Consider the following 15,200-nt stretch of genomic DNA (forward strand, 5'->3'; position numbering starts at 1 on the left):
ATGGCACCTACTTGAGGATTGCCACCTATTTTAGTGGGATGTATGGGAAGGACTACGTCTACCACTACTACTTGCAGGGCAAGCCTGTCGAAGTGGTTCCTCCAAACCGGAACCTGACGAGTTTAGAGATACCTGGAGCTATCAGCTTCAACATACCCCAGGAGTACTTTCTTGGAGAACACGGGCATCTCGATCCAGTTCATGCTGCTCCATCAAGGAGAAGGAGTGTTCCTACGCGACCTGACTCGCCTGTTGCAGACACTTCTGAGCATATCTATGGACCTCCGCACTACTACTTCAAGCCACATGATGGAGTTCTTCCCCCTGGAGCTCTTCGTGATGCTCATGACCACATTGGTCGCCTTCAGAGGTGGAACAAGGCTCAGGACAGAACGATAGAAAAGCTGAAGGATAAGTGCAATGCACTAAGCAAGACAGTAAAGAAAGTAGCTGATGTCTTAACCAGGGGAGGAATAGCTGGATGTAGCTCAGCAAACTTCGCTTTTGCGAACACCTCAAACCCCCAGCCTCCACCTCTGCCTGATGCTCTTGGCTTCCCCCTCACTGCTGCGCATCTTCAGCGTAAGTGGAGGAACCCACCCACTCAACCTTCCACTTCCGGTAACAAGTCCCCATCCCTCGCTTCTTCTGATAGTGAGGTCGAGATTGACGAGGTTGAGAGCCAACCATGGTATGGAGGCTCCGGTTCAGCATCCGGTGGTTACTACACCACCTTCCCACCTGACGACGACGATGTTGGGGCATCTGCCCCCACCTACTATCCATAGGAGGTACTTCTTTCTCTCCCTTGTATATACCATTTCCTTTTTGCATATTAGTTTTCTTTTCGGTATCTCTCTCTTTACTTGACAACACAGAGACTGTGTAACTCAAGTTTGGGGGAGGGACCAAGCATTTGATCATGTTTGCTTTGATGTTGTTTCATGGAGTCATGCATTGCATACCTATTTGCATAAAAAAAAAACAAATTCATTTAGTTTGCATCATTTTGCATTTCTAGGAGAGTCTAGAGCATATAGTTTGCATTCACTTGCATTGGGAGCAATGATTTTAAATGCCTTATAAAGAACACTACGTTTCACCTGAAAAGCTATGCACCTCTCGAAAAGACTTGTATGTTTCGTGCCTTGAAAACTCTTCTTGAAACTTGTTGATTGCTGAAACCTAGTCTTTGAAGCCAACTACAACCCTATTTGAACTAAACGAACTTAATGCTTCTTGCTTAGGGTCTCTTGTGTACTGAGTCATGGCTATACACACTTGAGTTGTCACATCTTTTATGCCAATCTTTTTTTGACAAACTCTAGTGGTAGACCACTCCCAAAAACCTTTCCCTCCTTTTAAGCTTTCATTGTTTGATGAGTGAGGCCTTCTTAGGAAAGTCTTACATGTGCATAATGTTGAGAGTATCGGGAACGACAATGCTTGATCTTCATTCTTGCTAGATTAGGCACATCATTGTCTAGCCATAGATGGGGGTGAGTGTTGTAAAGTTTGATTTGGGAGTATGAGAAAGTGGAAGGAAAAGAGTGAACTCTTGTGCTTAATTGACTAGTCTTTATGGGATAAGTAGAGAAACTTCTAGCTCAGTTTATGAAAAGTCTTGGCCCCCGAAAAAAAAAAAGAGAAAGAAAAAGAAAAGAAAAAATATATATATATATATAAAAAATATATATATATATATATATATAAAAAAAAAAAAAAAAAGAAAGGGGGCTAGCAAAACTGTTTAAAGCTAAGTTTTGTTTTGAAGTTGAGAAAAATCCTTATGAGATTTCAAAGAAAAGAGTTTTGTGTGCAGGGTGTTCTTGAGATCTTTTGGTGAGAGATGTGAGTTGGGCTTGACATTGGGGAAGATTGTGTAATTGTATGTTTGGGAAAAGGGTAGAACAATGGAGATTGAGCATTGTATGCATGAGTTGGTCCATTTCTTAGATATATTATGTGCAATGTCAAAGCTACTTGTTTCGAGAGTAAACCACCTTAAAGATTTTATGTTTCGAACCTCTTGAATCACTTGAATAAAAGCCTTCCCTTACCCAAATGACTTGGACCGACTGACCATTTGCAAGAATTCACTAGATGTTTTGTGCTTAATGAATGTGAGAGTTGGTTGATTTGAATGTGTGGATGCTTGATGATGAGTGTAAGGGCAAAAAGAGTTGAAATAGGCCTAGAGAAGCTAGAGTGTAATAAGAGAGTGTGCTAATTGTGTTAGCTAGTTGTGTTTCTTTTGGCTATGAGCTCCCACCTTCAAACCTATCTCCCTATGAGTTCTAGAAAGTTCACTTGTGGACAAGTAAAGAACAAGTTTGGGGGAGTTGATATCTTGCATATTTCTATTGTTTTATCTATTCACCCATGTGCATTTTGATCATATAGATTAGGATTTAGCCATGTTTAGGTTGCATTTTGCATACATGAGTTCTTATCAGGTATTGGAGTACCACATGGAGTTCTTGGAGACATTTGAGTGCATTTGGAGTTGAAAAGAAGTGTTTAAAGTGATCATTGGGCGAGCAGCGCATGGGAGCGACCAGTCCGGAGCGACACCATCAAGTCGCTCTGATCTCCCTATCGGAGCGACCTTACCAGAGCGACAGGGAAGAGTCGCTCGCGTTTTCATCACCCGGAGACACGAGAACGAGTCCGGAGCGACCTCTCGCAACGACACAGCGAGGTCGCTCCCGAAGCATGGAGCGACGAGCCGAGGTCGCTGCGCGTCTTATTTCTGCTCGAACTTATGATTTCTCAAGGGCCTTTTGGTCATTTCATTATGCACGTTTTTATTTTCTAAACCTATGTTTTAATACTCTGTAAGCCACCAGGAGGCAGATCATCTCTGTTCTTAAGAAAAACCACCAAAAACCTTTGGAAAGTCATCTCTTGAATCAATTGATCAGTTTTGTTATTGAAATTCTGTGTTCTTATATCTATTTTCTGTGTTTCTCTACATGATTAATCTGAAATCCAACATGGGTTTAAGAGGAATCATGGAGATTAGTGAGTAATCACCTTTTGAATTCATGGGTTAGGGAGATTAAGGGTGATTAGGTTAGAGCTAGGATGTTTTAGTGTAGATCATTCATATTTCCTTGCTAACAGAGTGAACATAATGCATCTTCTGAGTTGGCCACTCAGTTGTTGATCCTTAGGCATTTCTCACCCGAAAGGTGTTCGAAGAAATGCCCGAGACAACTCTTCTAAGCTTTTAGCATACTTTGCCAAAGACATTTGTTGTTAGAGGTGCTAAGATAGCCATTGGACTTGCTAGTTATGATTGCTTTCATATTATTCAACCAAAGACATTTGATGTTTGAATTGTGTTAGTAAATGAACATTCATCTAGACATAGAGTTTGTTTAGGATTGTGTCTAAGCTTAAGGTTGATAGTTTGATTGATCGTTTGCCATTCTTAGTTCGAAACTTGATCACCCGAGGTCTAATCCCTATATCCATGAGTTCTCTTTTCCCATAGTTAAGAAAGTATCATTTAGTTATTCCTTTTAGTTAGTTATAGTTTAAAAACCCATCTAAATCATTGGTTGCACTTAGATTAAGTGATTACTTGCATTCTCGGTGCTTTGATATCTCTCAGAACTGGTTCGACAATCTTTTATACTACAACATTTGTCTTAGGAGCCTTGAAAACTCCTAACATCAATAGGACAGTCCTTGGAGTGACAAAACTGCCAATGAAACGGTTTAGCAACAGCCGTCTCACCCGAAACACCGAGACGATGGTCTGAACCATTCGTTTTAGCCTTTTTCGGGGAACGATCACGCCCCTCCAAACCAGTCGGGCTACTCGACTTAACACGAGCAACAGACTTTTCACCCTCGAGATCCTTTCCCTCTTGGGTTGAAGCCCACGGAGTCTATTCTCCTCACGAAGAAATTCTGTGAGCGCTTCGCTCACGTCTCCGTATCGGATATGTTCCGCACTAACACTACCAGCTCGAGTTCGTATCCTTTCGGAGTCACGAGGGGTCGTTCTTCTCTAAAACAAAGAATCTAATGGAGTACTGTGGTAAACCCTAAAACAAAGTGAAGCTTTATAAAGACCAAAGCATCACCATATCTCAACGATCTAAGTAAAAGAATCTTGAAGGCTAAGGAAGCAAAGATTTTTCGAAAACCGTGTTTATCCATTTAAGATATTCAAAACCTCGCAATCAAAGATCGCGAAAAAAAGTACAAAATACAAAAAAAAAGATATCAAACAAAAGAGATTAACTAGAATCGGATCGATCGGGAACATACGACCCCCCGACATCTTCGGAAACTTGAGGAAGATCGAGCTCAGAGATCGACCAAACCGACACGGTGCCCAAAGCAACTAAACCTTCACAATCTTCCTCCATCTCTTTCAAACGAGCAAGCTCGGCATCCACGGTTAGACCCCCATCCTTAAGCTCGTTTAGAAGATCGATGTTGGCGATCACCTCTTGCAACTGGATCTCAACGGACACCTCCTTCTTCTTGCTCATCCATTTCTCCTTCAGAGATTGGATAATCTCTCGGTATCGCTTTGCGATATCGCGACGAGCAATACAGGAAGCACGACGAATATCTCGACCCCTCTCGACCGCAAGCGCCGCGATCTTGGAATTCTAAGCAACGACCTGGGTCGAAAGAGCCTCGTTCTCCTGGTGAGTCCTCCTCCAATCATCAGTCAAAGCCTCGATCTTCTCTGCATCCCTTTTTCCCTCGCGTTTGGTGGCTTCGAGCTCCCTTCGAAAACCTCTTGATTTAGGAACCAATGCTCTCGATCTCCTTGTCATTCCGGGAAGCCTCGACGCGATCCTCCATCACCATAACGTACTCGTTGAAGGCTTCCATTACCTAAAAGGAAAACAAAGCAGACAGATGAGTACCTCAAAGCGCTTTTCAAAAGAAAAGAAATCAAGAAACAAACCTTAGGGCTCACGACCGCAACCTTGGCGTAAGCTTCCTTCTCATCCGAAGAAACAAGGGACGGGAGACGGCATCCCGCAGATCTCATGCGACCGGCGAGAGAGATCAATTTGCCTTGGGCCGCAAACAAAGAACCGTCGCCTTCAGAAACAAGCCTAGAACGGGATGGACCGGGTAAGGCGGCCTTCGACGATCGACGTCGCTTACGGGTCGCAGCAACGGCCTCATCTTCCGAACCAAGGCTCAACGAGATAGGAGACCATCTCTCCTCGGAAGCACCTTCATCGTAGGAGTCCTGAATCGAGACCAAAGGAGGTCTATTAGAAGCTCGGCTCCTCGATGCTGACCCAAAAGCACGAAACGACGACCTCCTCACGAGCTGCCTAACCAATCGGTCTGAAGACTGAGCTTGAACGGAAGGAGTCGCAATGACTTCCCGAGAGTGTTCCGTCTCATCCTCAGAACCCCCTACAACCAATGGGGCACTATTAGTCCCTTCCGGTATGGGAAAAGCAGCTCGGATCCGGGTCCGGTCAAACGATGACCAGTGCGAACGACCTCTCCGAAGGACTCCGATCAGACCATGAATCTCGTCTGACATCAAAGAACTTCCAGAAGGAGCTGAAACAATTAAAGAGAAACGAAAAATTGAGTCACCAATTCCCCAAAGAAAAAGATTGGCATTCAGATAAAAAAAAAAACTAACCTATATTCTCAGCCCAATTCTGGGAAGTCGAGAGAAATCGAAGTTGCCCACAGACGCTCGATCCACCTTAAAAACGAAAAACTGCTCGTGCCACTTCTCATCGCAATAGGGGACGTACTCAATGACATGGCGACCCGGGCGCGGAGACACGAGGAAGGTACCAGGACTCTGCTTGTTTCGCTTCACCAAAACAAGGTGTCGAAAGTCACCAAGACCGAAGGAAAGACCTTCCTCCCTAGCCCTAACCAAGAATGCTATAAGGTGCCTAAGAAAATTTGGGAGGAATTGAGTAAATGATAAATCAAGCTCCACCAGAATCTCGAGCACAGACTCCGGAATTGGGAAGGTAAGACCGTAAAATTGAAAGAAAGAAAGATTGGCTCCGCAATACCCTCCCCGAACGGTTTCGGGAGTCTCAGACGCGCCAGCCAAATCGAGAACGATGGAGAGATCGACCCCATACACCTTGTAGAGATCTTCAAGATCATCGATCGTAGTCGTCGGGTGAGGAAAGCTGAATGACGAAGACATCTCAAAGTTCAATGATCAAGAAATCTTAGAGCAAAAGTAAAGAGATGAGGAAAAAGAATCAGAGTTGAGACGAAAAGGAAATCTCTCGCGTATTTATAACCATCCTAACGGCTCTATCATCATTCTCGAGAAGGATAATGATGACCTAGGTCTCACCCTAGCGGCGGCTAATATAGCCGTTACGCGTAAAAAAAGAGAGAAGGAAAAAGCGCGCCAAACAACGGTTTTCAAGAATCATCATTAAGTCAAGCCAAAATCGTTTCGGGCATCAAACGACAAAGTCCGAGTTAAAAACTAACCGTCTCTTTTCTTTTCGTTCAAATCAAATGAGACTGGAGGACAAATGTTAGACCCAATTTCGGTCAACGTGCTAATGGGCCACGATCGAGGATATGGGCCGTGATAGACCATGGATTTGACCTACTTTTACCCATGGTTTATAGGAGTTTTTACTAATAATTATTATATTATAGAGTCTATTTACTATATTTATAAGATCAGGAGTGATTTAAAGATAAATGATGATTTTGGAGCATTTTGGAGATATTTGGAGCAAGCACCCGAGATGACCATCGAGCTCGACAATCGGTCGATATTGAAGAGAAGTAATCGATCGATGTTAACATCGTGATGTCGATCGATAGCGAAGCGCGCAGAAAGCCCGTTTGGTCACAGCCGACTTGAAGCCCAAGTCTTCACCAATTTACAAGATTACCCCTGACGAATTTTAACCTAACTATATAAGTTTTGCCACCATGTTAGAGGCAAAGTGTGCTTTATTATTTTACTAGTTTGACAGCAAAGGTTTTCTAGGATTTTGATAGATTGGAGAGAAGATCCAAAGTTATATTTGTGATTGGAACTCCACTGATATCTATTTTATTATTCTAATGCAATTTTTATACCTAATTGCTGTCATGAATTGCTTAGCCATGTCTGAGTAGTTCTTTTGTTAGATTTTAGGGTTTAAATAGGTTAGGAGGGATTAGCCCCAACTATAAATTGCTGAGTTGTGATAATCATCTTTACGATTGTGATGTATCTAGATTAGCTACCTAGAACATAAAAGCGAGAGCTTTAATCTCATCCTGAAAATATTCTAATAGAACTATGTTTCTTACTACGAGCAAGGCGAGAGCTGATCTAGTGAGCTTAGTAAGCTATTATTCAACCCGCGCATAAAGCTTGACTAGAGCGCGTCGATCGATATCACACTTAAATAATCGATCGGCGGGGCAAAAGGTGCATCGATCGATATCCCTATAGGATTATCGATCAACACTTTTTATTGATCAAAATACGACAGTTGAGATCAATAGATCTAGTTAATAGACGAGTCCAAACATTGCGAACGCTGATGGACTTGTTGATCAAGTAGTTGAGCTTTACATTATCGTGCAAGCAACTCATTAGGCATCCGTAGGATTATAATCCCAATTTTCCTGAATAAAAACCCTAAGTCTATTTATTTCTTTAATAAGCACCAAAACCTCAACCAGTCAATTAAGCAAATACTTTGCTTGATCTCTAAACTGCTATTTACATTTAAAACCGTTGAAACATCCAACTTAACAAATCATATTAGATTTCTTAGGTTCCCTAGCTCTCTGTGAATTCGATCCCTAAGTACTACAACTCAACCTCTTATTTGAGAGAGTATAAATCACTTCTTAGGGTAATTTGAGTGGTATCAGGACGTAAAGAGCTGAAGCCCATAGCGAGTGTACGAGCTCGAGATGGAGACTTCGAGGGCCCAGAGGTCGCGAAACAAGAGATAGAGATCGCGGAGCGGTTACGGAGATCACAAAATCGACCTACTATAAAGAGAGGAGAACATACATGGAGAAGAAGACATTGAAAACCCTAGAGAGCTACACCCGCACTTCGACCTTGTTTTCATCCATCTTTAGATCGTTTCTCTTAACGATCTCGTTGTAATGTTCGATCTTGTTTTACTCATTGTATTCGATCTTATTCATCAATAAAAGTTCATTTTTGCCTACCGGAAACTGATTATATCGTTGTGTTCTAAAGATATTGTTGCCTACATCATTTATCTTCACTTGACTAAACTTTCAATCACTATCAAATTTTTAATGTAGATTTTAGGATCTACAGTCCTTAGATAATTCAGGGTGTTACTCGTGGATATATGATGAACGACCCACTTAATCTTATTATATCAAATTTCCTTGTTTGTAGTCTTTCCATGATTTAACTCATATGGATCCGTAATTCCGTATGTTGACAAAAAAGCGTATAGATCCGTTATCCATATATGTATATCAGCTTCTGTACGATAAATTTGGATAAGTTTGGCAATAATATGCATCACAAGATTAACATGAATTTGGTGTAAAGTGGCCCAAGTTTAATACAGAATAAACACTTTATTTTAATCTCGTGGAGGGGATTCTGGCGTTTTTCCGTGCCTGGTTCGGTGAAAATGTTTATAATGTTTAGCTAACAAAGTTGAGAATTCTGGATGTCAGGTATCCTTGCGATTCAAAACTCCTGTGATCTCATCAAAGGTTAGCGACTGGTCAGTAATGTCTTAACCAGAATAAGTTTAAAGTTTTTTTGGTTCTACAATATTATGTTCAAACTTGAGGTTAACGACGTATGGATTGGTGTTTTGTTTTACCAGATTGTATTTAGAAAGCGACCAAAAACCAAAAACGAATAAACGAGAAGACACAATCACTAAAGCCAAAAAGGTTGAATTCCCAGCTAAACATGTCATTTCCAGCGAAGGAAAGGTAAATTAGATTGTCACCGTCTTAAACCTGGCTCAAGTAAAGTTGAACCAAATGGTCATAGAGCTGTATCCCCATGGTCACTCACTGTTGCATTTTTCTGCAGGATCTGATTCCGCGGTGTCTAACATATCAACCAAGCAGATATGCATGATTTTCTAACACTAGCAAAAGATTCACATCTTTCCTACACTAAGTAATGAGAGTGTGTAGTCGTCACTAACAAACCAGAGATGTTAAAGGACAAGGTCTTAGACAACTTTCATTATCTTCATCATGTTCGTTATACTTATTAGACAATATTTTGGCAGCTGGAACATCAGCTTGGCCACTTTGCTCCTTATTTTCATTATTCAGAATCTAATTTTCCCTGCGATTGTTCAACATATTATCTTCAGAATGTTATGCGTCTTTGTTACCAGAGTGTGAATCCTTTGCAGAATCAGAGCCCTCTCTGTCCCATTGGCTGACAGTTCTTTCTAAAGCGAATCAACCCCTTTGAATCAGATCCAACTCTGGTTTGTGTCAGTTGGGACAAAAACCAACCCCTTTTACTAAATTCTTTCCTCACGTTCCTCTACTTTGGTCAATTATACACCCACATTATTTTCTATAATATTTAATTCAATATGTTACTTCTTTATGTTCCTATTTTTTTTTGACAGATTCTCAAATGAAACATTTGGTCAAAAATTTTTTTGTAAACATGATAACTTTAATTACGTAGCTTGACTTGAATTGAAGAGATATAGCCAAAAAGACAAAAACTAAAATGGTCAACTAATTTATCAATAACTCGTCTTTTAATAAATTACCAAATTTCTAGTCAAAAATCATTGTCATGGTAAGAATCTAAAATCTTACACTATAAAATCTCGTATTCTGTTTGATAATTTATATTGTTACTAGCACCATATATACTGCGATTCGAAACTCTAATAGCATCATCCAATTTTATTTTATAAGGTACCAGCTTATACATATTTAAGACGTTTATTGTTATGTTATATTCAAGGTATTTAGGCCCTAGTTTGTATGTTCACTATAAAAAATTTATAAAATAGTTTTTTTTTTGTTGACATATTAGATTCATTGATCAACAGGAAATGCTTTATAACAATGAAGCGAAATAAGAAATTGGTTTAGCATTTCTAAAGTTTTAATTTTAATATAAAACATTTAATACCAATGCAATAGTTTTCAAGTTTGTTTAGGCGGATAGTGTCTGATGTCTCATTGTAGGCATATCACTTTTTGTTTCGTTTTTTTTTTTTCGGTTCGCTATCTTGTTAAATAATGTGTTGTAGTTATAATATACATCTTCTTGGAATTACAAAAAGTGTTGTCAACGTGAATTATAATGTTCTTATGTCGTTGTCTCTAATTTCTATGTATTAGAAACTTTTTTGTCTATTGATTGTAATATTGTCTAAATTTCACCCTAACATGACATTGCACATCTCCATAAGATTTTTTCGATTTTGTACGTTTCATATGCGCAAATTCTAATAAACATTATTGAGCATATTATTGATAACTTTAACACCAAAAGTATAGTCGTGTATGTTGAAAATGCTAGCTATATTAATTCTTTTGCAAATAATTTGAGTGGGTGAGTCATAAACATTTTTTTTTCTTTTGGTCTGTTACAGATAGTTATGTCAATTTTAAGCCAATCTAAACCAATGAAAAAGGTTCCGATCATTGGCACTATGCCTATTATCCTCGATATGAATGTTGATTCCTCTTCTGCGTCAGAAGGAGAGGAAAGTGGAGAAACAAAAGAAATAGCTCAAAGCCTTGCATGTTTAACATCTCAAAATGCATACCATGTTGCTCCACAGCTCTTGTACGAGCTTCAGGTCGAGATTTTTGCCCGTGTTCCATGCCCTGAGTATTGGAAACTACAATTTCTCAACAAACAGTTTTCACAGTTGCTGAAAAGTAGTGAAATTTTCCGAACGAGGCGAGAGCTCGGACTTGTGAAACCGTATTTTTTTATGCTATCAAGCAATGATAGGCGTTGGACTATGTTTGATGAGGACTTCAAAAGTTTCCAGAGACTTCCAAAGCTCTCTTCTGACATTAATTTTTTCAGTGGTGATAAGGAAACTATTTGTGTGGGTACGCAACTAATCGTCATCTGGAGAAATAAGGAGGGCATTACGGTGTGGCGTTACGAGCTTGCAATGCACAAATGGTTCAAAGGTCCTGAGATGATTACACCGAGAATCATGTTTGGTTCCGCAAGCCACGGGACAAACGCCTTTTTTGCCGGCGGATTTAAGATAAGTAAAAATGGGGTTGAGGTTGTAAGCATAGTAGAAAAGTACAATGCCGAAACAAAAACATGGGCATCCATTCATCCAATGCATAGACGGAGGAAACTATGTTCGGGATGCGTCTTGCGTGGTAAGTTTTATGTTCTCGGCGGTCAGAATGAGAACAACGAAAACCTAACTTGTGCAGGGCGTTACGATGAGGAAACAGATTCTTGGGAGTTGATACCAAATATGCTTGCAGGCATGACTTTATCCATTTTCCAAGCGCCTCCACGTATTGCGGTGGTCAATGGTAACCTCTACTTGCTAGAGACATCACTGAATGAGCTTCGCGTGTATAATGTAAACACAAACACTTGGAAGAAGCTTGGAATTATACCTGTGATGGTACATTTAACCAAAGGTTGGGGTGTCGCATTTAAGTCAGTTAAAGATAACCTTATGGTGATTGGAGCTTCGTCCAATCGACCTCACTCTCAGAAAATGGGGACCTACAAGTGTTATCCATCTCCAGACATGGAAGAGATTCATTGGGAGGAGCTTTGTTGTCGTGGTGGTAGTCTTAAACATTTTATTCTCAACTGTTGTGTGATGCTTGCTTAAAACTTTGTTTATGTTGTGACGATCTTTATAGGTCTTGAACTTCTGGTTATTGTCATGTTTATTATAATGTCATTTCTATATTTGCATCTTGAGCATGTGTTATCTTGTTTATTTAAAGTTAAATGTTTCTTTCGGAAATGGGATAACTTTTTATGAGTTTTCTTTCTCTCTTATCTGAGAAACAACTCTATCTTTTCTCTTCTATTTTTTTTGGGAACTTTACTAAAATGACACAAATTAATTGTGTTATTACTAGAATGACTCATAATTTTTTTAAATTATTAAAATATTTTTCTGGTCGAAATTGCCCTTGTTCATAGTTATAACAAAAAAATATTACCATAGTACCCTTAACATTTGATCGACGGCATATTTATTTTCATAGTACCATAGTACCCTCAAAAATAAATCTGTCGAATAATAAGTGTGTTTATAAAATATGTATGAAAAAAAGAAATCTACTGTTAAAATGGTGACAAACTTTCTTAAAAACGTCAGATTTGTTTCCACGACAGAGTTAATTGTCTGATTTGAATAGAAAACAAATTTTTAAGAATATGTTTGTCGTATGAGGTGACAAACTTTTAAATTTATGTTGTGGTAGATTTATTGTCGAAATCTGGGTTTATGTAAACCAAACTTAATTTAATGTTCAATTTCAATCTGGTTAACATTAATTTTGAATCTGGTTTATTTTTAGGTTAATTAAGATCAGAGATTCAGAATTTATGAGAAATTACTTGAAATGACTAATTACAAAAAAATATCTGATTCAGTAATTCTGATCTTAATTTTGTAATTATAGTCATTTCAAATAATTTCTCATAAATTTATGCAAAATTTCTCATACAGTTTTAATTTTCTTTTTAGAAAAACTCTCCAATTAACCATCAATATAATCAGGAATGATCCTGAAATTTTGAGAACTATTAAGAAAAATTAGTTTAAAAAAACTATAAAAGTTTAATAAATGTTTGTATAATTATATGTTCTTTATAAATTTGGAAGTTTTTTTAAAATATTGGAGACCATAAGTCAGTCTTTCACCAGTCTATGCTCAGAATGTTTGTATAAATATGTCTACGCTCAGGAGTGTTTCACTAGACTCTATGTTCCAGGACATGTCCTAAATATAATTTTTAAAAAATCTCTTAATCTTTTCGCTTTGTGGAACTCACTTTTCTCAGTGACAGATGCTCAGAATCCAGAGCATTGTGAAAAGCTAAAAACTGATGATAAGCCATTTGTACATTCATATCTAAAGATTAGAAGCACAAAAAGCCTTCAGATGAAGTATACAATGTAGAAACGGCAAACAGAGTACGAGAAAAGACTATGGAGGCTCTATAGTAGAGCTGATTCCCTCAACTCAGACCAAACATGTTCTCCAACAGCTTCTTCCACCATTTGAATGTTGGACAAAAAACAATTATGGTTCATGCTCTTATTCTGAACTGGGATTTTTCCAACCTCATACAAACGATGAGAATACTTTCTCATATCCGTAGAAGAAGCCATACCTGAAAAATAAAGCACTTCACAAGCTATTTTCTTCTCTACAAAGCAGTACAAGCCAAATTATAACAAACCCCAGTAGTGAAATATGAAAGCCAAGTTTGTTTTGACAAATACAACACTCAGCTACCATATACAAAGAAAACGCAAACCGAAATAAATAATTTAGCTAATGCTAGTGAGAATATCATAAGATAGCTTGAGTGTTCAGATCACATTGAGAAAGTTATCAAGTCAAGAAGAAGATAACACTGAATCTCAGTACAAATAATTATAACGCTATACTTCGAACACGAGTCCAAGTAAGTGAGTAACGACGAACCTAATGGAGCAACTCTGGCTTCTTTAATGGTTTAATCTCTTATATAAAGCAGAAAAGAGTTATATCTTTCTCACAAGACATATCAACCAAACTCAACAGCAACAATGAGAGTAAAGAACTCACAAAACGTCTACCAAGATAATGTCGAAATTGGGATTTAGGGTTTTTGAAATTAAACATCTCAGTCAAACAATATATGTTAAAAAAAAAAGGTGTAATAACTACTTGGAATTGGATAGATTTAGCAATTACATTTGAAATTAGGATTTAGGGTTTACTTGAAAGAGACAATGGCTACTTGCGGAGGAGATGTCGAAATCGAAGGCGGCTGTGACGGAGATGTTAACGGAGTGAGATAGGGACGACGGCGACTCTTCATTGGAGATTGCTCTACCTAAGTTTTTTTGTCGATGTCGTGACTCGTGAGAGAGAAACCCGACAAAAACAAAGCTTTCTTCTTCTTCTTTTTGTCGATGTCCTTTTGATATCAAGTTAGAGATGGGCAATTGAGTAAATTTGCTTATATCCAATTTTAATCTAGTAATTAAAATTTAACATGAGTCATTCTAGTAATTTCTAGATTAATTAGAAGTCATTTCAAGTAATTTTTGTTTGACAGTACTATTCTATGACATTATTCAATTTCTGTCATTTCCTTGGCATGTCTAAGTATGATGCTTGAAATCTTTTGGCAGTCAGGATTGATGATTCTTCCAATAAGATTGAGTAGTTACTTTCATATGAAATCTATTCTAGTAGATCCTAATATCGAAAGGCACATCTTCTTCTTCCAAAGACATGGCCATGAAAGTCTTATTCATAGCTAAACACATCTCTTACTATTTCCTCATTTAAACTTTAATTAATCACAAAGTCATAACAAGTGACTTAGAGTTAAAAAAAAAAAAAAAAAGTGACTTAGAGTTTTTGATATCAATTAGCTGAAATAAAGAGAAGAGAACACTGAATTCCAGGCTAAAACCAAGTTGAAAGGAGCATATATGCGATCGAGATTTTGATCAAACCAAGTAATAACTGCACAATTCTTGAAACCCTTCACCAAAGCTTAGGCAAAAAATATTGAAACCCTAGCACGTATAAGATATCTGGTGGAAATTTCGACCCAAAAGTGAGATATTTACAGACAACTTTATCTTCATCAAAATAAAAGACTAGCTCCAAAAGAAGAAGGCATTATCAATTTTTAGGTTTTTGATAGTTAAAACGGTTCAAAATCAAAATTGACAGAACATGTCAACAATGATTACCTCATAAAACTAGAATTTATCTGTCATAAATTTTTTTATTGTATGGTACATAAAAAAGGGGAAAAACTTATAATTTGACCTCACAAAATGGTCATATAAATAAATCACTATTTGTGAATATACACTACCATTTCCTCATTACTTTGTAGTATTTAATTAAAAAATTATATTGTTCAGATAAAAGCTTTTTACTTTTCATGTAAAGCGAGACATAATTCTGCATAAGAGTTTTGTATCTGAACATTTTAAGATTTGATAATCTAATCTATTAATTTAGGG

The 15,200-nt window shown here is 38.1% G+C and overlaps 2 protein-coding genes across 2 annotated transcripts; one reads left to right on the forward strand and one right to left on the reverse strand.

The window, feature by feature from the left end:
- Positions 1–4,773: 4,773 nt before the first annotated feature.
- On the reverse strand, positions 4,774–6,175 carry LOC106417345. Its single transcript, XM_013858164.1, has 3 exons — positions 5,692–6,175; positions 4,940–5,559; positions 4,774–4,866 (listed from the first exon to the last, which is right to left on the reverse strand). Exons 1-3 carry the CDS (start codon positions 6,173–6,175, stop codon positions 4,774–4,776), a joined length of 1,197 nt encoding a protein of 398 aa, XP_013713618.1.
- Positions 6,176–10,252: 4,077 nt separating this feature from the next.
- LOC106417344 (F-box/kelch-repeat protein At3g27150) lies at positions 10,253–14,566 on the forward strand. The gene has a single exon (XM_048750288.1). It carries the CDS (start codon positions 10,590–10,592, stop codon positions 11,814–11,816), a length of 1,227 nt encoding a protein of 408 aa, XP_048606245.1. The 5' UTR covers positions 10,253–10,589; the 3' UTR covers positions 11,817–14,566.
- Positions 14,567–15,200: the final 634 nt, after the last annotated feature.

The sequence above is a fragment of the Brassica napus genome, chromosome C3, assembly GCF_020379485.1.
Source record: "Brassica napus cultivar Da-Ae chromosome C3, Da-Ae, whole genome shotgun sequence".
NCBI lineage: Eukaryota > Viridiplantae > Streptophyta > Magnoliopsida > Brassicales > Brassicaceae > Brassica > Brassica napus.